At 49.9% G+C, this 27,944-nt stretch overlaps 1 protein-coding gene across 1 annotated transcript in view; it reads right to left on the bottom strand.

Annotated features, from left to right (window-relative positions):
- brox (BRO1 domain and CAAX motif containing) overlaps window positions 1-21,187 on the bottom strand; it is a 31,480-nt gene extending 10,293 nt beyond the window's left edge. The window contains exons 1-4 of the mRNA XM_085998032.1: window positions 21,016-21,187; window positions 20,174-20,263; window positions 15,395-15,480; window positions 14,389-14,470 (exon numbers count right to left, since the gene is read on the bottom strand). Coding sequence (XP_085854158.1) covers window positions 14,389-14,470; window positions 15,395-15,480; window positions 20,174-20,263; window positions 21,016-21,157 — 400 coding nt within the window. The 5' untranslated portion in view covers window positions 21,158-21,187. The remainder of the gene's footprint in view (window positions 1-14,388; window positions 14,471-15,394; window positions 15,481-20,173; window positions 20,264-21,015) is intronic.
- Between the last annotated feature and the right edge of the window lie 6,757 nt (window positions 21,188-27,944).

The raw sequence follows: 27,944 nt of genomic DNA, 5'->3' as shown, positions 1-27,944 counted from the left end.
AGGTCAGCAGGGATTCGGGATCAGCTCTAGTGCACAACGATGATTCCCGAGAGCTGCAGCAGCTCCCACTGAACATAAGAACATAAGAAATAGGAGCTGGAGTAGGCCATTTGACCCTTCGAGCCTGCTTCATCATTCAATAAGATCATGGCTGATCTTCTACCTCATCTCCACTTTCCCGCACTATCCCCATATCCCTTGATTCCCTTAATATTCAAAAATCTATCGATCTCTGTCTTGAATATACTCAACGACTGAGCCTCCACAGCCCTCTGGGTAGAGAATTCCAAAGATTCACCACCCTCTGAATGAAGACATTTCTCCTCAGCTCAGTCCTAAATGGCCGACCCCTTATTCTGAGACTGTGACCCCTGGTTCCAGACTCCCATCTTCCCTGCATCTACCCTGTCAGGCCCTGTAAGAATTTTGTATGTTTCAATGAGATCACCTCTCATTCTTCTAAACTCTAGAGAATATAAGCCTAGTCTACTCAATCTCTCCTCATAGGACAATCCCCCCATCCCAGGAACCAGTCTGGTGAACCTTCGTTACACTCCCTCTATGGCAAGTTTATCCTTCCTTAGGTAAGGAGACCAAAACTGTACACAATACTCCAGGTGTGGTCTCACCAGGGCCCTATATAATTGCAGTAAGACGTCTTTACTCTTACACTCAAATCATTTTGTAATAAAGGCCAACATACCATTTGCTTTCCTAATTGCTTGCTGTACCTGCATGTTAACTTTCAGTGATTTGTGTACAAGGACCCAGGTCCCTCTGAACACCAACATTTCCCAATCTCTCACCATTTTTCCCTACCAAAGTGGATAACCTCACATTTCTCCACATTATATTCCATTTGCCATGTTCTTGCCCACTCACTTAGCTTGTCTATATCCCCTTGAAGCCTCCTTGCATCCTCCTCACAACTTACATTCCCACCCAGCTTTGTGTCATCAGCAAACTTGGATATATTACATTTGGTCCCCTCATCCAAATCATTGATATAAATTGTGAATAGCTGAGGCCCAAGCACTGATCCTTGCGGTACCCCACTAGTTACAGCCTGCTAACCCGAAAATGACCCGTTTATTCCTACTGTTTTCTGTCCGTTAACCAATCCTCAATCCATGCTAATATATTACCCCCAATCCCGTGAGCCCTAATTTTGTTTAATAACCTCTTGTGTGACACCTTATCGAATGCCTTCTGAAAATCTAAATACACCACATCCACTGGTTCCTCCTTATCTATTCTGCTAGTTACAACCTCAAAAAACTAACATTTGTCAAACACGATTTCTTTTTCATAAATCAGTGTTGACTCTGCCCAATCCTATTATTATTTTCGAAGTGCCTCGTTACCACGTCCTTAATAATAGATTCTAGCATTTTCCCTACACTGATGTCAGGCTAACTGGGCTGTAGTTGCCCGTTTTCTCTCTTCCCTCCTTTCTTAAATAGCGGGGTTACATTTGCTACCTTCCAATCTGCGGAAACCGTTCTGGAATCTATGGAATTTTGGAAGATGACAACCAATGCATCCACTATGTCTATAGCTCCCTCTTTCAAAACCCTAGGATGTAGGCCATCAGGTACAGGGATTTATCGGCTTTCAGTCCCATTAATTTCTCCAGTACTACTTTTTATTTTACTAATACTAATTTCTTTCAGTTCCTCATTCTCGCTAGACCCTTGGTTCTACACTATTTCTGGGAAGTTTTTTGCCTCTTCTTCCATGAAGACAGACACAAAGGGTTGGATTTTACCAGCCCTGAGGAGGCGGGACTGCTGGGAAAATCAAAATGGGAGCAGGTCCCGAACCCGCTCCCAACCAATCCTCCCGGGAGTCGGGTCCCCGATTTGCGCAGGGACACGACTCCTAGCGGCGGGAAGAGGATTATAGCTACTTAATTGCCTGTTAACAGGCAGTTAAGAGGCTTTTTTCCATTTTGAGACTTCTGCTGCAGGCTTCCCGACATCAGGAAACCCCACCAGGATAGGTGAGGTGTGCTGTGGGTCTGTTGTAATGTTTGTGTATAGATGATAGCTGTAGAAGTGGTGTGAAGGATGCAATGGGACACTGGGCTGGAGAGGAACTTGGAGTGGGAGGGGAAAGATCCAGTTGTTGTGGTCCATGTAGGTACCAACGACATAGGTAGGACAAAGAAAGAGTTCTGCTGAGGGAGTATGAGCAGCTAGGGGCTAAATTAAAAAGCAGAACCACAAAGGTAATAATCTCGCAGCATTCATAACAAGATAGATGAGTTGACATGACAAATAGAAATAAATGGGTATGATCTGATAGCCATTACAGAGACATGGTTGCAAGGTGACCAAGGCTGGGAACTGAATATTCAGGGGTATTTACCATTTCGTAAGGAGAGGCAGAAAGGAAAAGGAGGTGATGTAGCTCTGTTAATAAAGGAGGAGATCCGTGCAGTAATGAGAAATTATATTGGCCTAGAAGATCAAAATGTAGAATCAGTTTGGGTGGAGATAAGAAATAATAAGGGTAAGAAGTCACTGGTGGGAGTGGTCTACTGGCCCCCAAACAGTAGCCACACTGTAGGACAGAGTATAAATCAAGAAATAATAGAGGCTTGTAAGAAAGGTACGACTATAATCATGGGAGATTTTAATCTTCACACTGATTGGACAAAGCAAATTGGCAAAGGTAGACTTGAGGAAGAGTTCTTCGAGTGTATACGGGATGGTTTCTTGGAACAATACGTTGTGGGGGAGGGTTTAAACTAAATTGGCAGGGGGTTGGGAACCTGAGCAGGGAGACAAAGGAAAGGGAAACAAGGATAGAAGCAAAAGACAGGAAGGAGAAAAATAAAGGTGGCAATTAGAGAAATCAAGGGTTTAAAACAAACATGGCCACAGTAAATAATAATTCTAAAAGGTCTAAGAGCATTAAAAAAACAAGCCTGAAGGCTTTGTGTCTTAATGCAAGGAGCATTCGTAATAAGCAGCGCAAATAGAGGTAAATGAATATGATATGATTGGAATTACAGAAACATGGCTCTAGGGGGACCAAGGCTGGGAATTCAACATCCAGGGGTATTCAATATTCAGGAAAGATAGGCAAAAAGGAAAAGGAGGTGGGGTAGCATTGCTGGTTAAAGAGGGGATTAACACAACTGTAAGGAAAGATATTAGCTCTGATGATGTGGAATCTGTATGGGTAGAACTGAGAAATACCAAAGGGCAGAAAACGTTAGTGGGAGTGGTGTATAGACCCCCAAACAGTAATGCAGAGGTTGGGGATGGCATTAAAAGGGAAATTAGAGAAGCATGCAATAAGGGCACAGCAGTCATCATGGGTGACTTTAATCTACATATAGATTGGGCTAACCAAATTAGTAACAATACTGTGGAGGAGGAATTCCTGGAGTGTATACGGGATGGTTTCCTGGACCAATATGTCGAGGAACCAACTAGGGATCAGGCCATCTTAGACTGGGTATTATGCAATGAGAAAGGATTAATTAGCAATCTTATTGTGCGAGGCCCCTTGAGTCGGAGCGATTATAATATGATAGAATTCTTCATTAAGATGGAGAGTGAAGTAGTTGACTCAGAGACTAAGGTCCTGAATTTAAATAAAGGGAACTATGATGGCATGAGACACGAGTTGGGTAGGATTGATTGGGTAATGTCACTCAAAGGGTTGACGGTGGATAGGCAATGGTAAACATTCAAAGATCGCATGGATGAACTACAGAATTTGTTTATCCCAGTTTGGCATAAAAATAAATCTAAAAAGGTGACTCAACCGTGGCTAACAAGGGAAATTAGGGATAACATAAGATCCAAAGAGAGGACATATAAATTGGCCAAAAAAAGCAGCAAACCTGAGGATTGGGAACAGTTTAGGGTTCAGCAAAGGAGGACAAAGAGATTAATTAAGAGGGGGAAAATAGATTATGAAAGTAAGCTTGCAGGGAACATAAAAACTGACTGTAAAAGCTTTTATAGATATGTGAAGAGAAAAAGATTGGTGAAGTCAAGCGTAGGTCCCTTACAGTCAGAATCAGGGGAATTTATAATGGGGAACAAAGAAATGGCAGACCAATTAAATACATATTTTGGTTCGGTCTTCACAAAGGAGGACACAAATAACCTCCCAGAGATGTTGGGGAACATAGGGACTAATGAGAGGGAGGAACTGAAAGAAATCAGTATTTGTTGGGAAATGGTGTTGGGGAAGTTGACGGGATTGAAGGCCAATAAATCCCCAGGGTCTGATAATCTACATCCTAGGGTACTTAAGGAAGTGGCCCTGGAGATAGTAGATGCATTGCTGGTCATCTTCCAGAACTCGATAGACTCTGGAACAGTACCCATGGATTGGAGGGTAGCTAATGTTACCCCACTATTCAAAAAAGGTGGTAGAGAAAAAGCAGGGAATTATAGACCGGTAAGCCTGACATCGGTAGTGGGGAAAATGCTACAGTCCATTATAAAAGATGTAATAGCAGAGCACTTGGAAAGCAGTGACAGGATCGGACAAGGTCAACATGGATTTACAAAAGGTAAATCGTGCTTGACTAATCTACTGGAATTTTTTGAGGATGTAACTGGTAAAATAGATAAGGGAGAACCAGTGGATGTGGTGTATTTGGACTTTCAGAAGGTTTTCGATAAGGTCCCACATAAGAGATTAGCGTGCAAAATTAAGGCACATGGATTGGGGGCAAGGTATTGACTTGGATAGAGAACTGGTTGGCAGATAGAAAGCAAAGAGTTGGAATAAACGGGTCGTTTTCCGAGTGGCAGGCAGTGACTAGTGGGGTACCGCAGGGATTGGTCCTTGGACCCCAACTGTTCACAATATATATATTAATGATCTGGACGAGGGAATTCGACGTAGTATCTCCAAATTTGCAGACAACACAAAGCTGGGTGGGAGGGTATGCGGTGAGGAGGATGTCGTGAAACTCCAGTACGATTTGGACGGGTTGGGTGATTGGGCAGAAACATGGCAAATGCACTATAATATGGATAAATGTGAGGTTATCCACTTTGGTGGCAAAAACAGGAAGGCAGATTATTATTTGAATGGCAATAGATTGGGAGAAGGGGAAGTGCAAAGAGACCTGGGTGTTCTTGTGCACCAGTCGCTGAAGGTAAGCATGCAGGTGCAGCAGGCGGTTAAGAAGGCAAATGGTATGTTGGCCTTCGTAGCAAGAGGGTTCGAGTACAGGAACAAGGATGTCTTGCTGCAGTTGTACAGGGCCTTGGTAAGACCGCACCTTGAGTATTGTGTGCAGTTTTGGTCGCCTTATCCGAGGAAGGATGTTCTTGCCATGGAAGGAATGCAGCGAAGATTCACCAGGCTGATACCTGGGATGGCATGAATGACGTATGAGGAGAGATTGTGTCGATTGGGCTTATATTCACTGGAGTTCAGAAGACTGAGAGGGGAGCTCATCAAAACGTATAAAATTCTGTCAGGCCTGAACAGACTAGATGCAGGAAGGATGTTCCCGATGGCCAGGGAGTCCAGAACCAGGGGTCATAGTCTAAGGATAAGGGGTAAGCCATTTAGGACTGAGATGAGGAGGAATTTCTTCACCCAGAGAGTGGTGAACCTGTGGAATTCTTTGCCACAGAGGGCGGTGGAGGCCAGTTCATTAAATATATTCAAAAAGGAGTTGGATATATTTCTTAAGGCTAAAGGGATCAAGGGATATGGGGAGAAGGCAGGGACAGGGTACTGAATTTGGATGATCAGCCATGATCTCATTGAATGGCGGAGCAGGCTCGAGGGGCCGAATGGCCTACTCCTGCTCCTATCTTCTATGTTTCTATGGAACAAACCAGGGAGCAGACTATTTTAGATCTGGTCATGTGTAACGAGGCTGGATTAATTAATGATCTCGAAGTGAAGGATCCTCTTGGGAAGAGTGATCATAGCATGGTAGAATTTCAAATTCAGTTTGAGGGTGAGAAAGCTCGGTCTTAAACTAGTGTCCTGAACTTAAACAAAGGTAATTACAAAGGTATGAAGGCAGACTTGGTTAAAGTGGACTGGGAAAATATATTACAGGTTAAAAGCCTGTAGAAAAGCAGTGGCAAACATTTAAGGAGATATTTGATAACTCTCAGCAAAGATATATTCCAATGAGAAAGAAAGACTCTAAGAGAAGGATGAACCATCCGTGGATGGTATCAAATTGAAAACAAAAGCATACAATGTTGCGAAGAATAGTGAAAGGCCAGAGGATTGGGAAATTTTTTTAAACCAGCAAAGGACTAAACAAATGATAAGCTAGCAAGAAATATAAAATCAGACAGTAAGAGTTCTACAGGTATATAAAAAGGAAGAGAGTAGCTAAAGTAAACGTTGTTCCCCTGGAGGATGAGTCTGGGGAATTAATAATGGGAAACAGGGAAGTGGCAGAGACTTTGAACAAATATTTTGTATCGGTCTTCACGGTAGAAGACACTAGAAGCATCCCAATAATAGATAATCAAGGGGCAATTGGGGTGGGGGGGGGGGGAAACTTAAAACAATCACTATCACTAGAGAGAAAGTACTAGGCAAACTAATGGGACTAAAGGTGGACAAGTCCCCTGGACCCGATAGCCTGCATCCTAGGGTCTTAAAAGAGGTGGCTGCAGAGATAGTGGATGCATTGGTTGTAATCTACCAAAATTCCCTGGGTTCTGGAGAGGTCCCAGCGGACTAAAAAACCGCAAATGTAACGCCCCTATTTAAGATGGGAGGGAGACAGAAAGCAGGCAACTATCGACCAGTTAGCCTAACATCAGTCATTGGGAAATTGCTGGAGTCCATCATTAAGGAAGTGGTAGCAGGACATTTAGAAAATCATAATATAGTCAAGCAGAGTCAGCATGGTTTTATGAAAGTGAAATCATGTTTGATAAATTTGTTGGAGTTCTTTGAGGATATAACGAGCAGGGTGGATAAAGGGGAACCAGTAGATGTGGTGTATTTGGATTTCCAGAAGGCATTTGATAAGGTGCCACACAAAAGGTTACTGCACAAGATAAGAGCTCACGGGGTTGGGGGTAATATATTCGCATGGATAGAGGATTGGCTAACTAACAGAAAACAGAGAGTCGGGATAAATGGGTCATTTTCAGGTTGGCAAACTGTAACTAGTGGGGTGCCGCAAGGATCACTGCTGGGGCCTCAACTATTTACAATCTATATTAATGACTTGGATGAAGAAACTGAGTGTAACGTAGCCAAATTTGCTGATGATACAAAGATAGGTGGGAAAGCAAATTGTGTGGAGGACACAAAGAATCTCCAAAGGGATATAGACAGGCTAAGTGAGTGGGCAAAAATCTGGCAGATGGAGTTTAATGTGGGAATATGCGAGGTTATCCATTTTGGTAGGAAAAATAAAAAAGCAAATTATTATATAAAATGGGGAGAGATTACAAAATGCTGAGGTACAGAGGGATCTGGGGGTCCTTGTACATGAATCACAAAAAGTTAGTATGCAGGTACAGCAAATAATTAGGAAGGCAAGTGGAATGTTGGCCTTTATTGCAAAGGGAATGGAGTATAAAAGTAGGGAAGTCCTGTTACAACTGTACAGGGTGTTGGTGAGACCACACCTAGAGTACTGCGTACAGTTTTGGTCTCCTTATTTAATGAAGGATATACTTGCATTGGAGGCTATTCAGAGAAGGTTCACGAGGTTGATTCCGGAGATGAAGGGGTTGTCTTATGAAGAAAGGTTGAGCAGGTTGGGCCTATACTCATTGGAGTTTAGAAGAATGAGAGGGGATCTTATTGAAACATTTAAGATTCTGAAGGGGCTAGACGCAGAGAGGACGTTTCCCCTCGTGGGGGAATCTAGAACTAGGGGGCATAATTTCAGAATAAGGGGGCACCCTTTTAAACCGGAAATGAGGAGGAATTTCTTCTCTCAGAGGGTCGTGAATCTTTGAAATTCTCTTCCCCAGAGAGCTGTGGAGGCTGGGTCATTGAATATATTTAAGGTGGAGACAGACAGATTTTTGAATGGTAAGGGGGTAAACGGTTATGGGAAGCGGGCAGGGAAGTGGAGTTGAGGCCAAGATCAGATCAGCCATGATCTTATTGAATGGCAGAGCAGGCTCGAGGGGCCAAGTGACTTACTCCTGCTCCTACGTCTTATGTTCTTATGGTGAGTATCAGAGGTAAGGAAATGTTGGGAAAGTCATTTTTAATGCGTTTAGATTTTTCTACAGGTGACAAACTGTTTGTGTGGCCTCACTTCATTGGGAGAAGTGTCAGATTGCTTCTGTACCCTCACCTGCAGCTGCCATCTGTTTTATCCTAAGGAGTCATTGGAGAGCCTGGGTGAAAGGGCTCACCTTTGTACAGTGATTGTCAGTGTTTGACAGCACCTCAATGCTGTCAAACACTGTCGAAAATAACTGGTTCATGTCCCTTTATAAAACTGGCAGATGAAGCGTCATCAACTGACGTCATCGGACACCAGCTTTCCCATAATTGGCCAGCAAGCCCACAGGGCGGGCTTAACAAGGCCAATCAGGGGAAAATAGCGTCTGTGCGTCGGACGTCGCTGGGGACAGGACTAGGACCTGGAAGGCAGCAGTGCCGTCCTCAACTCGTCTCGGTAAGTAAAATCCAATCCAAAGTATTTGTTTAATTTCTCTGCCATTTCCTTATTCCCCATTATAATTTCTCCTGTCTCAGCCTGTAAGGGACCCACATTTACTTTTGCTAATCTTTTCCTTTTTACATACCTATAGAAGCTTTTACAGTCTGTTTTTATGTCTCTCGCTAATTTACTCTCAATCTATTTTCCCTTTATCAATTTCTTGGCCCTCCTTTGCTAAATTCTAAAATCCTCAGGCTTACTACTCTTTTTGGCAACATTATAAGCCTCTTCCTTTGATCTAATACTATCTTTAACTTCTCTTGTTCGCCATGGTTGGACTACTTTTCCTATGGGGTTTATGTGCCTTAAAGGAATGTATATTTGTTGTAAATTATGTATTAATTCTTCAAATGCTAGCCATTGCTTGTCTGCTGACATACCTTTTAATGTAGTTTCCCAATCTACCTTAGCCAACTCACCCCTTATGCCTTTGTAGTTTGCTTTCTTTAGATTCAAGACCCTAGTTTCGGATTTAACTAAATCATTTTCAAACTCAATTTAAAATTCTATCATATTATGGTCACTCTTCCCTAAAGGCCCCTTTGCTACAAGGTTATTCATTAACCATTTTTCATTGCACAATACTAGATGATCCATTGAAACATACAAGATTCTGAAGGAAATTGACAAGGTAGATGCTGAGAGGTTGTTTCCCCTGGCTGGAGTGTCTAGAACTAGGGGGCATAGTCTCAGGATAAGGGGTGGGCCATTTAAGACCGAGATGAGGAAGAATTTGTTCACTCAGGGTTGTGAATCTTTGGAATTCTCTGCCCCAGAGGGCTGTGAATGTTGAGTCTTTGAGTATATTCAAGGCGGAGATAGATAGATTTTTGGGCTCTAGGGGAATCAAGAGATATGGAGATCGGGCAGGAAAGTGGAGTTGAGGTCAATGATCAGCCATGATCTTATTGAATGGCGGAGCAGGCTCGAGGGGCCATATGGCCTACTCCTGCTCTTATTTCTTATGTTCTAAAGGCCTCTTTACTACAAGGTTATTAATTAACTCTTTCTCATTGCACAATACTGGATCTAAAATAGCCTGTTCCCCAGTTGGTTCCTCAACATACTGATCTAGAAAACTATATGGATTTATCTAGACAACTATATAGAAAACTATCTTGCATACATTCCATGAATTCGTCCTCCACACTATTACTGCAAATTTGGTTTGCCCAGTCAATATGTAGATTAAAGTATTACCCTTGTTACATGTGCCTCTAATGTCCTGATTTATACTCTGCCCTACATTACAACTGCTATTTGGGGGCCTATAAACAACTCCCACCAATGTTTTCTGCCCCTTGCTGTTTCTTAGCTCCACCCAAATGGATTCTACTTCTTGCTTTTTGGAGCCAAGATCCTTTTTCTCTACGGTCTTTATCCCATCCCTTACCATCAGGGCTACCCTATCTCCTTTTCCATTTTGCCTATCTCTTCTAAAAGTTAAGTATCCTGGAATGTTTAGTTCCCATCCTTGGCCAATTTGCAACCATGACTCCGTTATGGCTATTAGATCAAACCTGTTCATTTCTATCTGCGCTATTAATTCATCTATTTTGTTGCGAATGCTTCGCGCATTCCGATATGGTGCCTTTAGTTTTGACTTATTTCTATTTTGCCCTGATGTCACCTTAGTCACTGATGCCTTATTACCCATCTCCAACCTCCCTTTCCTCTCCAAAGTCCTTGAACGTGTTGTCACCTCCCAAATCCGTGCCCATCTTTCCTGCAATTCCATGTTTGAAAATCTCCAATCAGGTTTCCGCCCTTGCCACAGTACCGAAACGGCTCTCAAAGTCATAAATGACATCCTTTGACCACTCCATCCTTCAACGCCTCTCCACCGTCGTCCAGCTGGGTGAGACTGCACTCGCCTGGTTCCATTCTTATCTATCTAATCGTAGCCAGAGAATCACCTGCAATGGCTTCTCTTCTCGCTCCCGCATCGTTACCTCTGGTGTCCCCCAAGGATCGATCCTTGGCCCCCTCCTATTTCTCATCTACATGTTGCCCCTTGGCGTCAGTTTCCACATGTACGCTGACAACACCAGCTCTACCTCACTACCTCATCTCTCGACCCCTCCATGGTCTCTAAATTGTCAGAGCTTGCCCGACACACAATTCTGGACGAGCAAAAATTTTCTCCAGTTAAATATTGGGAAGACCGAAGCCATTGTTTTCGGTCCCCGCCACGAACTCCGTTCCCTAGCCACTGACTCCATCCCGCTCCCGAACATCTGTCTGAGGCTGAACCACACTGTTTGCAACCAAATCGATTCCATGAAGCAGGCAGTTGTCGTCCAATTAAAGCACCCATCATAAGCAAATCGGTTTACTATTGAACTCTGTTTCTAGTTTAAGATATGACACTGTGACCACTGTAAGCGAATGTGCACTGTACCCGCTTCCAGCACGCACGAGGGATTTCTGCCACCGCATGCGAAGACCTAGCTGGGAGAGTTGGCCTGAAAAGGCGTAGGGCGAATGTTAGACAAGCCTGGGTTCTGGCACAGACACAATGGGTCGAATGGCCTTCTTCTGTGCCATAAACTTCTATGATTCCTAACCAGAAGTGCCAGACACAGTCCCTGTGGAGTTAATAATGACCCGTTCTTGTGGTGTATGTGCCTTTAAGAGCCCCAGGTGTGAGTAATGCCGGTAATTGCCACTTGGGCTATATAAGCCTGTGTATATCCTTTAGAACCCCCCCCAGATTTGCTTAGTAAATACCTATGAACCAACTCCTGTCTTCAGTGGCTTTATCTACACACGGACACTACAGTGGCGACGAAGTGGAAACGGACTTACCTGCAATTCGGCAGCACCTCAAGGACATCGATTCCTCCAGCGTCCAGAAGACTCAAGGAAGTAATAGAAACTGTGGTTTCACCAGCTGGCCAAGCTGGTGGCAGGTACTGCGCTAATCCTTCCTGGGCGTCAGGCTGGGGCTCCAGCGGCGGGCTCTACAGCTGAGACAGGCAAGCAATAACAGACTGGGAGGGTGCACTCGGGAGACGGCCGGCGCGGCAAGCAGGTCAGCGGTTAGACCTCCGTCGGGAACAAGTCTCCAACAGTGAATAAACGGGAACCACAGGGAAACAGCGTTGTTATCGGTGAACAGTGAATAAACGGAAAACAGCATTGTTATCGGTAGCAGCGGCGGGAAAGCGCGGGAAGCGCCATATCGTTGCTACAGAAAGAAAAAAAAAAAAAGCGCGGGAAGCGCCATATCTTTTTTTTGAAATGCCTAAGTCTGGCAATATTGATGCTTTTGATAACGAAACAGAGCCTAACTTTGGCAATATTGATGTTTTTGATAACAAAATAGAGGATTGGACCACATATGTAGAAAGAGTGGAGGTGTTTTGCACCGCAAATGGAGTAGAAGATGAAAAAAAAGCTTCAGTGCTTCTAGATCTAATGGGTGCAGAAACATACAAGCTGTTACGCAACTTAATCACTCCAGCCGAACCGATGGACAAGAATTTTGAGGAGATTGTTGATACCCTACACTGCCAATTCGAGGCAGGACTGGCAGATTCTCTGCAAGACAAATTCATCTGCGATCCCCTAAGTGTAGAAACACAAAAAAAGATATCTTCTGGAAAAGATTTAACACTGGACAAGGCTTTCAGTGCAATAGGAGCGGCAAAGATACAGCAAAGGCCACAGGACTTCGGCACCCATGAAATGACACGGGGTTTCGAGAGATGTTATCGCTGCGGCAGATCCAACCATGACCAGAGGGATTGCTGGTTCAAAGAAAAAGCATGCAGGCGATGCGGAAAGATGGGACACATTCCACGTGTATGCCGATCTGAAAATAAAAAATCCACTAACGGGAAAAGAATCAATAAGGAAAAGCACAGAAAGGTACAAATGATGACGGACAGTAGCTCCAAAGACCAGAAGAGCGATAGCGACTCCGGGAACAAGAGACTAAGCTCTCTCAAATTACATAATGTAATTGCCAATGAAGATTACAGAGGTGGTCCCTTTTTCTAGGGGCACACCAATACAACATTGAATACAAAGGGTCAAAACAGCATGGGAATGCTGACGGTTTATCGCGCCTACCGTTGCCAACGATAGAAGAGGCACCTACAGTAGACCCAGTGGAGATATTCCACTCTACCATAGTGGAATGTCTACCGGTGACAAATTCTGCCATTGAAAGGGAGACAAGAAATGACCCTACTCTCTCACGGGTCTACGATTTAACAGTGAAGGGATGGCCAGCACATGGCGAACCACTGTTGCCAGCATTCTCGCAAAGAAGAGAACAACTGTCAGTGTGCCGAGGAACCTTGATGTGTGGATCCAGAGTGGTGATTCCACCCAAACTCCAGGATAAAGTACTAAAGGAGCTTCACGAGGGGCATCTGGGTGGAGTGAAAATGAAGAACCTAGCTACAGCGTTTGTATGGTGGCCAGGTATCGATGGAGACATCGAAGACATGACCAAGAGCTGCCTAGGATGCCAGAAGGTCCAAAATGCTCCGCCACAGGCCCCTCTACATCCATGGGAATGGCCCTCATCTCCCTGGCAAAGGGTGCACATCGACTTTGCTGGTCCATTTATGGACTCAATGTTCTTAATCGCAGTTGATGCACACTCCAAGTGGCCGGAGGTAATAAAGATGTCCTCCATCACCACGGAAAAAACCATCACAGTATTAAGGACCATATTTGCCAGGAATGGGCTGCCGGAACAGATATGTTCTGATAATGGACCGCAATTTGTGTCCGAAGAATTCAGAAAGTTCTTAAAGAACAATGGGGTAAAGCACTACACGTCCGCCCCATACCATCCCGCCACCAATGGATTGGCTGAAAGGTTTGTCCAGACCTTCAAGAAGGCCATAAAGGCCATGGGTAATGAAGACATAAAACTTCAGCACAAGGTGGATAACTTCTTATTTGCATATAGGAATGCAACACACATGGTTACCAACCAAACTCCCGCCATGATGTTCTACAATAGAAACCTAAGATGCCGGCTGGATTTGGTCAAGCCCAACATCCGAAGGGACGTGGAGAACCGGCAGTTTCAGGGCATGAATGAAAGGCCAACTAGGGCCTTCCAGATAGGCCAACCGGTTTTGGCCCGGGACTACCGTACCGAGAAATGGCAGCCTGGAACTATCTGCACACGATTAGGACCACTGATGTATACCGTGGACATCGGAGAAAGCATAATAAGGCGCCATGCTGACCAAATCATCAAGTCATCCGAAAAGGGACAACCTACACCACCACGCTATACATCTAACGATGAAGTAGAGATACCCATATCTACCTCCGATCCGGTGATACTGGAGCCCGATGAACCCGACACTGGCATTCAAGCCGAATCAGCCTTGCCAGAAGAACCTACTACACCACCAGAAACTACTACACCCCCGAGGCGTTATCCGGACCGAGTCAGGAAGCCTCCTGAGAGACTAACTTATAATTAATTAATACAGCAATGTATATTATTTTGCATATAACATGTAATTAATAATTACTTAAAAATATGATGTACTGGTTAACTAGAAGGAGAGGAATTGTGGTGTATGTGCCTTTAAGAGCCCCAGGTGTGAGTAATGCCGGTAATTGCCACTTGGGCTATATAAGCCTGTGTATATCCTTTAGAACCCCCCCCAGACTTGCTTAGTAAATACCTATGAACCAACTCCTGTCTTCAGTGGCTTTATCTACACACGGACACTACAGTTCTTTATACTCACACTTCTCTGTTTCTTGTAGAGATCGGATGGCTTCCCCACATTTGTCGCTGGTCAGCAGGGTCTGGCCATGGTAGCAGTACGCCTGCAAAGAACAAGCACACAATACTGACTGGACATTGAATCCACACACTGTTCTAATGCCACTTAAAAATGACCAGATAATCTTACTGTGGAAGGTACCAATTCCTTTTGGGAGTATGGTTCTGGGGACCCAACCCTAGGCCAACAGCCAAAGGGGTCCCTAGCCTGACCAATGCCACTCCGCACCTCCCCAGGTAGCATGGGCTGCCTCAAGCAAGTCCCCAATGTGATCCTTTAGCTGATTGGTCCTAGTGTGAAGAGCATTATAGCTGAAGAGGATCCTCAATGTGCGCATTGTGTAACAATAAAGTAGCACTTTCTCTCATATTCTGTATCTCACGAGAATGTCACGTACATCTCAGTAACAGCAAAATAACTATTTGAAACAGCGGGATTCGCCTGGTATGCCAGCCCGAAAGAGAAAGTGACAAAGAAACAGCAAGCGATGGGATGGGGGCACAAAGCCCAGGGAGACCGCTCAGCTCCCCCAACCCCATACAGGCCAGTTGTGGCACCCAGTTTTTCCACTGTTGCCAATCCCACTCTGCAGTAAAATTGGACGTCAGCACCAATGGCGAGCAGCACATTACTGTCGCTGGAAGTGAATCAGTCAGATAGAAAGGGCATCACAGAGACTGGTCCTCGCCCAGCCGTGTCACTAATGATGGTTTACTTGTGTAATGGGGAAGGGGCAAGGAAAGAGGATCTTCTCCAAGCCAAAGCTACACTGAAGCAGCCCATGGTCCAATCTTCCTCCGCTGTGGGGGAAATGCCTGGAGTTGCTTGGTGCTCCTCCGTGAAGGAGAAGAGGGGGACAGGGCTGCAGATCCGATCCCATGTTCAATGGATCAATGAGCTGGCACCGAACACTGGATCATCGTAAAATTAATAACCTTCTACTCTATTTCGCAGGTTTAACACTTACATAAGCCAGGTAGAAGCAGTTTTTGAGTTGCAAGTACTTCCTCCATTTTGCTGTGTAGATTGGATCCAAGGTGGTCAGAGTGTGATCTGCAGCAGAAAGAAGGTCAGATGTAAGCCATCATCTCTGCCTTTGAACATCCTCAGTGAAAGCCCTACCTGCTCCCCTGATGGCAAATTTATCCAGTGAGTAGTTGAGCTGCAGAGACCATGAAGTTGCCAGGTTCAATCCCCAACCTGTGCTGATCTCAGTAGGAAGCAGCAAGTGTTCTACAAGAGACAACACCACCCCGGGGTAAGGAGGGAAGAGCCAGCCAGGGCTCCCACTCCTGGCATAAAATGGGATGCAACAAAGAACAGATTACTAAACTCATTTGCTGCAAATCAAAATGACTCTGTCTGCATGTGATTGTCACTGGTGCTTGTATCAGTTATAATGCCAACACTACCAGTGACACATAGGAAACTTTGTTATATCCGGCACCGACGGGACCGAGCTGTTGCCGATCTATCAAAACTGCCGGACATACCAGCGTTAATGTTGAAGCATACGGAGATTTGCAGCTCCGTATCTGGCAACAAACACTGTTGCTTAGCAACAGCTTCTAAACAGTCGGCCGTACCTTAGAAGCATCTCTGTAGCTTAGCAACAGCTTCAGAGAGACTTTGCAGAGCCTGACTGTTGAAAAATAAGCCACGAGAAGAAAAAAAAACCAAACAAAATGGCTCCCGATTTCTGCCGGTAGATCGAGGTTTCCGGACATAGGCCTAGAAATTCGGTGGGCTGCGCCACCAGTTTGCGCCCAAAGAGGGCACTCAGTGGCTTTAGCGCCACTGGCCACACCTCCCGCGATATTTAGCGGGGCGCTAATGGCGGCGTTAGCCTGTAGCGCTGCGCTGCCACCGATGACGTCATCGGTGTGCGCAGCGCCCCGATGACCATATTTGGTCGCGCCCGCCTCTTTAACGCCGGTCGCAAATCGCGACCGGTTCACAGGGCCTACCTGTGGCGGTAGCGGCGCAAGTTAAGGTGGAGGTGCGGGGCGGCCGCTTTTTCGGCGGCCGCCTGCCAGCACCTCCGTCCCTGGCCTCCTAAACCCCCCCCCCGCGGCATTGCCGGCTGTTTCCCGAGAGCCCGGCACTTCTCCTTGGTGCCGGGCTCATTTGCCGGCACTCGCGAGCGGGGATCGCGCTGCTGCAGGCACCTCCCCCTTAACAGTGGGAGGAAGGCCGGCAGTACCGCAGCGTGCCGTGCCGCAGTGTGTGGCGCTGCGGCCCTTAGCGCGCCGGTATTCAGGGTGAGCGCCCCAAGCGGGGCGCGGGGAGCCTCGAGTAGCAGCCCGCTTCCGTTTGGGGCGCAGAAACTGAATATCGGGATGGTGCAAGTGGCTCCGCTCGCAGAGGTAATTCCGGCGCCCAGGCGAGCTTGGCGCCCCAAACGGCGCCCTACTGAATTTTTAGCCCATACAACCTCCGGATAAACCAAAGTTTCCTGTAAATAGAGATCTATCCAACACTGGCCTATACTTCAATTACTAATCCCATGCAAAATAGGCAACCAGGGATTATTTTGTAAAATTGAAGAAATAATAAATGTTTGCTTGTTCTCTCAGAAATCTGTATGGATGTCCGTGTTGCCGGTTATTCCACCATGGGGATTTCATAGCCCAAGTCCACATGTACCCACATCCAGCAGGTGGTGTTGTACAACGAATAGTAACCCTGCCCAACTTCCCTCTATCTAGCCACCCCCAGTACTGCTTCTACTGAGATCGGTTAGCTCAGCCCAGGCCAGTGGTGGTACCAGGAACTTTCCTAACCTGCAAGACTCAGCTATTCATTGGATAAACTAACTTGGACATCAAGGGGATCCGTCAATGCATTTAACCACTAGCCCAGCAGAGGATTTTTTCTGTGAATTGAAAAAAAGTGCTTTCTATGATGAACGAGCCTGGTTTAACACTATTGTGCAATTGGCCACCAGAATTCTGCACATTTCAAGGGGTGTTTGTGAGAGTGTGAAAGAACATAAGAAATAAGAGCAGGAGTAGGCCATACGCCCCCTCGAGCCTGCTCCGCCATTCAATAAGATCATGGCTGATCATCGACCTCAACTCCGCTTTCCTGTCCCATCGCCGTAACCCTTGATTCCCCTAGAGACCAAAAATCTATCTATCTCAGCCTTGAATATACTCAAAGACTCAGCATTCACAGCCCTCTGGGGCAGAGAATTCCAAAGATTCACAACCCTCCGAGTGAAGAAATTCCTCCTCATCTCAGTCTTAAATGGCTTACCCCTTATCCTGAGACTATGCCTCCTAGTTCTAGACACTCCAGCCAGGGGAAACAACCTCTCAGCATCTACCCTGTCAATCCCCTTCAGAATCTTGTATGTTTCAATGAGATCTCCTCTCATTCTTCTAAACTCCAGAGAGTATAGGCCCATTCTACTCACTATCCTCATAGGACAGCCCTCTCATCCCAGGAATCAATCCAGTGAACCTTCATTGCACCGCCTCCAAGGCAAGTATATCCTTCCTTAGATAAGGAGACCAAAACTGTGCACAGTACTCCAGGTGTGGTCTCACCAAGGCCCTGTACAATTGTAGCAAGACTTCCTTACTCTTATACTCCAACCCCCTTGCAATAAAGGCCAACATGCCATTTGCCTTCCTTATTGCTTGCTGTACCTGCATGCTAGCTTTCTGTGTTTCTTGCACGAGGACAGCCAAATCTCTCTGAACACCAACATTTGAAAGTTTCTCACCATTTAAAAAATATTGTTTTTCTATTCTTCCTACCAAAGTGAATAACCTCACATTTCCCTACATTATACTCCATCTGACACCTTACTGCCCACTCACTCAGTCTATCTATATCCCTTTGCAGACTCTGTGTTCTCCTCACAGCTTACTGTCCCACCTAGCTTTGCATCATCAGCAAACCTGGATACATTACACTCGGTCCCTTCATCTAGGTCATTAATATAGATTGTAAATAGCTGAGGCCCCAACACTGATCCTTGCGGCACCCCACTAGTTACAGCCTGCCAACCTGAAAAAGACCCATTTATCCCTACTCTCTGTTTTCTGTCCGTTAACCAGTCCTCTATCCATGCTAATATATTACCCCCAACCCCATGAGCTCTAATCTTGTGTAATAACCTTTTATGCGGCATCTTATCGAATGCCTTTTGGAAATCTTAATATACTACATCCATTGGTTCCCCTTTATCTACCCTGCTACTTACATCCTCAAAAAACTCTAATAAATTTGTCAAACACGATTTCCCTTTCATAAAACCATGTTGACTCTGCCTAATCATGTTATGATTTTCTAAGTGACTTGATACCACTTCCTTAACAATAAATTCCAGCATTTTCCCGACGACTGATGTCTGGCTAACTGGTCTGTAGTTCCCTGTTTTTCCTCTCCCTCCTTTCTTGAATAGCAGTGTTGCATTTGCGACCTTCCAATCTGCTGGGACCATTCCAGAATCTAGGGAATTTTGGAAGATCAAAACCAATGCATCCACCATCTCTTCAGCCACTTCTTTTAGAACCCTAGGATGTAGGCCCAGGGGATTTGTCGGCTTTTAGTCCCATTAGTTCCGCGAGTACTTTTTCTCTACTTACAGGAAACTTCACGATATCCGGCACCGACGGGACCGGCGTGATGCCGATCTATGAAAACTTCCGGACAGACCAGCGCTAATGTTGAAGGATACGGAGGTTTTCATCTCCGTGTCTGACAACAAACACTGTTGCTTAGCAACAGCTTGTAAACAGTCGGCCCGTACCTCGGAAGCGTCTCTGTAGCTTAGCAACAGCTTCAGAGGCTTTCCAGAGACTGAGGCCTAGAAATTCATTAAGGCGCTGCCAGCTTTGCAGCCAGTTACCGTCTAAAGAGGGCTTCTGCGCCAAAAATGAGTTTGCGCTGATATTCAGCGCAGCGGTATTGGCGGCGGTGTGCGCAGTGCCCCGGTTCCGCCCCGAAACCGGCCCGATCCCCATATTTAGTAGCGGCCGCCTCCGCCGAAGCGGCCGCAAACAGCGACCAGAAAACGGGGCCGTGCTGTAGCCTTAGTGGGGCGCTTTAAAGGGGAAGGTGCGGCCAGCCGCTTTTTCGGCGGCCGGCCGCCTGCCCGCACCTCCTTCCCCGGCCTCCTCCACCACCCCCCCCCACCGGCATTGCCGGCTGCTTTCCGCGAACCCGGCACTTCTCCATGGTGCCGGGCTCATTTGCCGGCACTCTCCAGCGGCCATCTCCCCGTTGCAGGCAGCTCCCCCTTAAGAGGAGGAGGTCTGCAGTACCGCAGCCTGCCGCTCCGCAGCGGCTGGCGCAGCGGCGCCAAGAGCGCTGAAATTCAGTGTCCGCGCCCCAAGCGGAGGCGGGCACACCCTGGTATAGCGCCCGGTTCCGAATTGGGGCACAAACACTGAATATCTGACGATCGCTAATGGCTCCCCGCCCAGCGCTAAATTTTGGGCGCGAGCGAGCTGGCCGCCCCAAAGTGAATTTCTAGGCCTGACTTTTTTTCTTCTTGCATTTTTTTTAAACAAAGAAAAAAAACCTAACAAAACGGCTGCTGATTTCTGCCGTTAGATCGAGGTTTCCGGCCATACAACCTCCGGATAAACCAAAGTTTCCTGTATATTAATTACGTTTCTCTACTTATATTAATTACGTTTCTCTACTTATATTAATTATGTTAAGTTCCTCACCCTCATTAAGAGAATGAGAGTGAGAGAGCTCAAACAAAGAGCGAGAAAGAGCAACTCACCAGCCTTCTGATAGAAATTGGCCGTTTCATAGGCCAGAGCTGCAATCAGACCTGCGTTGTGCTTCAGTTCAATGGCTCTTGCGATGGTCACTTCAATCAAAAGACAAATGAATAGTTACCTTCTTGTGCAACGTTATTTGCCCTTCATCCTTTTACACCTCGATTAATGTTGATCTGTAACAGGTGACTAATCTAGAGAGCTAGCCCTCCTTGCTTTCTTCACCTTCCCAGGAGTGAGATCTGGAACTCACTGAGCAAGAATTCACAGGCACAGAACAGCATCCGTCATCCTGACTGGCACACAGCTTGAAGCTGCAACACACTGCGCCAGCTGGACAAAAGGCAACATTTGCCCTCGTGAAAATCTTTTTTTTTTTTTAAAGATACATTCTCAGGATGTGGACGCCTCTGGCGAGTCCAGCATTTTTGCCCATCCCCAGTTGCCCTCGAGATGGAGTCGATGGGAGATTTTCTTGAACTGCTGCATTGTAGCGATTTGGTACAACTTGCTGAGCCAGTACAGATCACAGAGTCAGATATCGGCCAGACCGGGTAAGGACGGCAGGTTTCCTTCCCTAAAGGACGTTAGTGAACCAGTTGGGTTTTTAATGACAATCAGACAGCTTCATGGTCACTTTTACTGCTACCAGCATTTTATTTCCAGACTTTAAAAATTTGAATTTAAACTGCCATGATGGGATTTAAACTCACGTTCTCTGGATTATTAGTCCAGTAACATCACCCCGACAGCACCACCCTTCTATGAAGAGAACAGCTTTATACTGAAGTAGTTATAGTGGTAAAGAATTGAAAGCACTGAACACAGTGCCATCCATTCATACCTTCTTGAGCCTCAGCTTGACACTGAATGATGTAAGTGTCTAGAACCCGTGATTCAAGATCCTTTCCTTTCTCGGGCGCTGTCACAAGTCTGCTTACTTCACTTTCCTTAGCAGAATAAAAGTAAACTGCATCAGTTTGCATGTAATGAGATAAAAACAGTAGAAAGACACTTTATTGCCTTAGCAACAGAAAAATACACCACAGAGTTCACAAAATCAATCATCTTCTGACCCGATATACATGCATGCTCTCTAGCACAGCAACATAATGAAAGGAAGTTACATAATGCTTTCACACTGGAACTGGGATCCTCGACCCGAGGTCCCGAGTGTATTAGTTATGCTGCTGTGTACTGATCAAACCGATTCTGCAAGGTCGCTGGCAGTGAAATGAACGCTGCATATACATTCAAGAGTCTCCTGGTACATTAATTATATGGGAATCAACAAGTTATAGACCAAATAGATCACATTACAAATACCAGGCCAGAAAAACCAAGAGCAGAGAAAAGATACGAGACAAGTGAAGGAATAAATGTATATCCAAATAAAACATTAAAAATCAATTCATATCCACCAGCAGAATGGTGTCAAACCTTTGGAGACTCTCATAGGTCATATCAAGGGGTCATAAAGGAAAGGGGAAACATAGAAACTAGGAGCAGGAGTAGGCCATTCGGCCCTTCGAGCCTGCTCCGCCATTCAACGAGATCATGGCTGATCATCCAAACCCTAGCACCCGGTCCCTACACCGACAGCCATCCCACCCAAGCCCTATCCCTGTAACCCCGTAACCCCACGTATTTAATCCCCCCTAACACTAAGGGCCAATTTTTTATCATGGCCAATCAACCTAACCCGCACATCTTTGGACTGTGGGAGGAAACCGGAGCACCCGGAGGAAACCCACGCAAACACGGGGAGAATGTGCAAACTCCACACAGACAGTCACCCGAGGCCGGATTTGAACCCGGGTCCCTGGCGCTGTGAGGCAACAGTGCTAACCACTATACCACCGTGCTGCTTCTATAAAAGGGTCTGCTTCTATAAAAGACTTTGTGGCTTTTCCTGCCCAAATCCGAGCAATCTTGGTTTTACAGATGGGGATGCCTTAATGTCCCAATTTTTGAAATTAAATTGTTTGTAAAGGAGGAAGGCTGTTATTTCCCTCCGATTTCCTGCCCTCCTCTCCAGAAGACACTGGCTCTTACTGGGGTGCGATTCCACAGATGCCCTCTGGTATCTCACCCAAGTGGCAATTATTCATGTGTGAACCTAGACAGTGTCAATAGACTTTCAATGAGGAAGGGAATGGCAGGTGAGCAAGGGTCAACATTACAGTCAAGCCCAATCCGGTGCTCACCGATACACTTCTTGCAGGGCTGATTGGTTGGCGAACAGGAACATGAACCCTGCGCAATTTTTTCCTCTTCCTAACCCAGTGGTGCTGAGGCCAATTAGAGCGCCTCAGTCAACTGAGCACTGCCCCCAAGCATTGAATGTAGGACTTTCCTGGTCTGTCTGCCCCAAGTACTCAGTGGGTGAGCCATCTGAGAAGCTTCTTGGTTATTTCCATAAAATAAAATGTAATTAAAAGAATAAAACCCTCCCAATGAGCCAGCTACAGTCCAGGCAGAAAGAGAGAGAGAAGAGACACGGACCTGCTCCAACATGAATGAAAACACATTTGCAGATAAACCCTCAGTGGAAGGAGGTCATTAATAATACTCCAGGAAAAAGAAAACACAAATATGCAAAGTAATCGGACAGGCGGTGAAGGAAGGTAGGAAGCCCCACCTGGCAGAACAGGGCAAGGAAAACAAACAGCAACAGATCCAAATGTGGGACAAATATAGCACTGTCAAGACCATCAGTCCGATAGAAAAGGGCATCCAAGGCTTCCCCCCTGCAGGCTCACTGGAAAATGCACCGCCAATTGTGCTACACAGACATAGAGCAGGAAGCCCCCGGTTCAATGTACTGGGGAGAGTACAATTGGCCAGGACAAACCTCTAGGGTGGGGCAAAATTAGCTGGGATCCAGAAACCAATATTAAGAGTGGAGGGAAAAGAAACAGTTATCACTTAATCAAGAACCAGTGAGCACAGGCATCAATCTGAAGGGGGGGGGGGGGGGGGGGGGGAAAAGAGAGAGCGCGACTGGGGGGGAAGAGAGAGCGCGACTGGGGGGGAAGAGAGAGCGCGACTGGGGGGGAAGAGAGAGCGCGACTGGGGGGGAAGAGAGAGCGCGACTGGGGGGGAAGAGAGAGCGCGACTGGGGGGGAAGAGAGAGCGCGACTGGGGGGGAAGAGAGAGCGCGACTGGGGGGGAAGAGAGAGCGCGACTGGGGGGGAAGAGAGAGCGCGACTGGGGGGGAAGAGAGAGCGCGACTGGGGGGGAAGAGAGAGCGCGACTGGGGGGAAGAGAGAGCGCGACTGGGGGGGAAGAGAGAGCGCGACTGGGGGGGAAGAGAGAGCGCGACTGGGGGGGAAGAGAGAGCGCGACTGGGGGGGAAGAGAGAGCGCGACTGGGGGGGAAGAGAGAGCGCGACTGGGGGGGAAGAGAGAGCGCGACTGGGGGGGAAGAGAGAGCGCGACTGGGGGGGAAGAGAGAGCGCGACTGGGGGGGAAGAGAGAGCGCGACTGGGGGGGAAGAGAGAGCGCGACTGGGGGGGAAGAGAGAGCGCGACTGGGGGGGAAGAGAGAGCGCGACTGGGGGGAAGAGAGAGCGCGACTGGGGGGGAAGAGAGAGCGCGACTGGGGGGGAAGAGAGAGCGCGACTGGGGGGGAAGAGAGAGCGCGACTGGGGGGAAGAGAGAGCGCGACTGGGGGGGAAGAGAGAGCGCGACTGGGGGGGAAGAGAGAGCGCGACTGGGGGGGAAGAGAGAGCGCGACTGGGGGGGAAGAGAGAGCGCGACTGGGGGGGAAGAGAGAGCGCGACTGGGGGGGAAGAGAGAGCGCGACTGGGGGGGAAGAGAGAGCGCGACTGGGGGGGAAGAGAGAGCGCGACTGGGGGGGAAGAGAGAGCGCGACTGGGGGGGAAGAGAGAGCGCGACTGGGGGGGAAGAGAGAGCGCGACTGGGGGGGAAGAGAGAGCGCGACTGGGGGGGAAGAGAGAGCGCGACTGGGGGGGAAGAGAGAGCGCGACTGGGGGGGAAGAGAGAGCGCGACTGGGGGGGAAGAGAGAGCGCGACTGGGGGGGAAGAGAGAGCGCGACTGGGGGGGAAGAGAGAGCGCGACTGGGGGGGAAGAGAGAGCGCGACTGGGGGGGAAGAGAGAGCGCGACTGGGGGGGAAGAGAGAGCGCGACTGGGGGGGAAGAGAGAGCGCGACTGGGGGGGAAGAGAGAGCGCGACTGGGGGGGAAGAGAGAGCGCGACTGGGGGGGAAGAGAGAGCGCGACTGGGGGGGAAGAGAGAGCGCGACTGGGGGGGAAGAGAGAGCGCGACTGGGGGGGAAGAGAGAGCGCGACTGGGGGGGAAGAGAGAGCGCGACTGGGGGGGAAGAGAGAGCGCGACTGGGGGGGAAGAGAGAGCGCGACTGGGGGGGAAGAGAGAGCGCGACTGGGGGGGAAGAGAGAGCGCGACTGGGGGGGAAGAGAGAGCGCGACTGGGGGGGAAGAGAGAGCGCGACTGGGGGGGAAGAGAGAGCGCGACTGGGGGGGAAGAGAGAGCGCGACTGGGGGGGAAGAGAGAGCGCGACTGGGGGGGAAGAGAGAGCGCGACTGGGGGGGAAGAGAGAGCGCGACTGGGGGGGAAGAGAGAGCGCGACTGGGGGGGAAGAGAGAGCGCGACTGGGGGGGAAGAGAGAGCGCGACTGGGGGGGAAGAGAGAGCGCGACTGGGGGGGAAGAGAGAGCGCGACTGGGGGGGAAGAGAGAGCGCGACTGGGGGGGAAGAGAGAGAGCGCGACTGGGGGGGAAGAGAGAGCGCGACTGGGGGGGAAGAGAGAGCGCGACTGGGGGGGAAGAGAGAGCGCGACTGGGGGGGAAGAGAGAGCGCGACTGGGGGGGAAGAGAGAGCGCGACTGGGGGGGAAGAGAGAGCGCGACTGGGGGGGAAGAGAGAGCGCGACTGGGGGGGAAGAGAGAGCGCGACTGGGGGGGAAGAGAGAGCGCGACTGGGGGGGAAGAGAGAGCGCGACTGGGGGGGAAGAGAGAGCGCGACTGGGGGGGAAGAGAGAGCGCGACTGGGGGGGAAGAGAGAGCGCGACTGGGGGGGAAGAGAGAGCGCGACTGGGGGGGAAGAGAGAGCGCGACTGGGGGGGAAGAGAGAGCGCGACTGGGGGGGAAGAGAGAGCGCGACTGGGGGGGAAGAGAGAGCGCGACTGGGGGGGAAGAGAGAGCGCGACTGGGGGGGAAGAGAGAGCGCGACTGGGGGGGAAGAGAGAGCGCGACTGGGGGGGAAGAGAGAGCGCGACTGGGGGGGAAGAGAGAGCGCGACTGGGGGGGAAGAGAGAGCGCGACTGGGGGGGAAGAGAGAGCGCGACTGGGGGGGAAGAGAGAGCGCGACTGGGGGGGAAGAGAGAGCGCGACTGGGGGGGAAGAGAGAGCGCGACTGGGGGGGAAGAGAGAGCGCGACTGGGGGGGAAGAGAGAGCGCGACTGGGGGGGAAGAGAGAGCGCGACTGGGGGGGAAGAGAGAGCGCGACTGGGGGGGAAGAGAGAGCGCGACTGGGGGGGAAGAGAGAGCGCGACTGGGGGGGAAGAGAGAGCGCGACTGGGGGGGAAGAGAGAGCGCGACTGGGGGGGAAGAGAGAGCGCGACTGGGGGGGAAGAGAGAGCGCGACTGGGGGGGAAGAGAGAGCGCGACTGGGGGGGAAGAGAGAGCGCGACTGGGGGGGAAGAGAGAGCGCGACTGGGGGGGAAGAGAGAGCGCGACTGGGGGGGAAGAGAGAGCGCGACTGGGGGGGAAGAGAGAGCGCGACTGGGGGGGAAGAGAGAGCGCGACTGGGGGGGAAGAGAGAGCGCGACTGGGGGGGAAGAGAGAGCGCGACTGGGGGGGAAGAGAGAGCGCGACTGGGGGGGAAGAGAGAGCGCGACTGGGGGGGAAGAGAGAGCGCGACTGGGGGGGAAGAGAGAGCGCGACTGGGGGGGAAGAGAGAGCGCGACTGGGGGGGAAGAGAGAGCGCGACTGGGGGGGAAGAGAGAGCGCGACTGGGGGGGAAGAGAGAGCGCGACTGGGGGGGAAGAGAGAGCGCGACTGGGGGGGAAGAGAGAGCGCGACTGGGGGGGAAGAGAGAGCGCGACTGGGGGGGAAGAGAGAGCGCGACTGGGGGGGAAGAGAGAGCGCGACTGGGGGGGAAGAGAGAGCGCGACTGGGGGGGAAGAGAGAGCGCGACTGGGGGGGAAGAGAGAGCGCGACTGGGGGGGAAGAGAGAGCGCGACTGGGGGGGAAGAAGAGCCGACTGGGGGGAAGAGAGAGCGCGACTGGGGGGGAAGAGAGAGCGCGACTGGGGGGGAAGAGAGAGCGCGACTGGGGGGGAAGAGAGAGCGCGACTGGGGGGGAAGAGAGAGCGCGACTGGGGGGGAAGAGAGAGCGCGACTGGGGGGGAAGAGAGAGCGCGACTGGGGGGGAAGAGAGAGCGCGACTGGGGGGGAAGAGAGAGCGCGACTGGGGGGGAAGAGAGAGCGCGACTGGGGGGGAAGAGAGAGCGCGACTGGGGGGGAAGAGAGAGCGCGACTGGGGGGGAAGAGAGAGCGCGACTGGGGGGGAAGAGAGAGCGCGACTGGGGGGGAAGAGAGAGCGCGACTGGGGGGGAAGAGAGAGCGCGACTGGGGGGGAAGAGAGAGCGCGACTGGGGGGGAAGAGAGAGCGCGACTGGGGGGGAAGAGAGAGCGCGACTGGGGGGGAAGAGAGAGCGCGACTGGGGGGGAAGAGAGAGCGCGACTGGGGGGGAAGAGAGAGCGCGACTGGGGGGGAAGAGAGAGCGCGACTGGGGGGGAAGAGAGAGCGCGACTGGGGGGGAAGAGAGAGCGCGACTGGGGGGGAAGAGAGAGCGCGACTGGGGGGGAAGAGAGAGCGCGACTGGGGGGGAAGAGAGAGCGCGACTGGGGGGGAAGAGAGAGCGCGACTGGGGGGGAAGAGAGAGCGCGACTGGGGGGGAAGAGAGAGCGCGACTGGGGGGGAAGAGAGAGCGCGACTGGGGGGGAAGAGAGAGCGCGACTGGGGGGGAAGAGAGAGCGCGACTGGGGGGGAAGAGAGAGCGCGACTGGGGGGGAAGAGAGAGCGCGACTGGGGGGGAAGAGAGAGCGCGACTGGGGGGGAAGAGAGAGCGCGACTGGGGGGGAAGAGAGAGCGCGACTGGGGGGGAAGAGAGAGCGCGACTGGGGGGGAAGAGAGAGCGCGACTGGGGGGGAAGAGAGAGCGCGACTGGGGGGGAAGAGAGAGCGCGACTGGGGGGGAAGAGAGAGCGCGACTGGGGGGGAAGAGAGAGCGCGACTGGGGGGGAAGAGAGAGCGCGACTGGGGGGGAAGAGAGAGCGCGACTGGGGGGGAAGAGAGAGCGCGACTGGGGGGGAAGAGAGAGCGCGACTGGGGGGGAAGAGAGAGCGCGACTGGGGGGGAAGAGAGAGCGCGACTGGGGGGGAAGAGAGAGCGCGACTGGGGGGGAAGAGAGAGCGCGACTGGGGGGGAAGAGAGAGCGCGACTGGGGGGGAAGAGAGAGCGCGACTGGGGGGGAAGAGAGAGCGCGACTGGGGGGGAAGAGAGAGCGCGACTGGGGGGGAAGAGAGAGCGCGACTGGGGGGGAAGAGAGAGCGCGACTGGGGGGGAAGAGAGAGCGCGACTGGGGGGGAAGAGAGAGCGCGACTGGGGGGGAAGAGAGAGCGCGACTGGGGGGGAAGAGAGAGCGCGACTGGGGGGGAAGAGAGAGCGCGACTGGGGGGGAAGAGAGAGCGCGACTGGGGGGGAAGAGAGAGCGCGACTGGGGGGGAAGA

The sequence above is a fragment of the Somniosus microcephalus genome, chromosome 9, assembly GCF_052327205.1.
Source record: "Somniosus microcephalus isolate GS21.2 chromosome 9, FLI_Smic_1.0, whole genome shotgun sequence".
Classification (NCBI taxonomy): Eukaryota; Metazoa; Chordata; class Chondrichthyes; order Squaliformes; family Somniosidae; genus Somniosus; species Somniosus microcephalus.
Note: the sequence above shows the minus strand (reverse complement) of the source record. Positions and strands in the feature narration are given on the sequence as shown.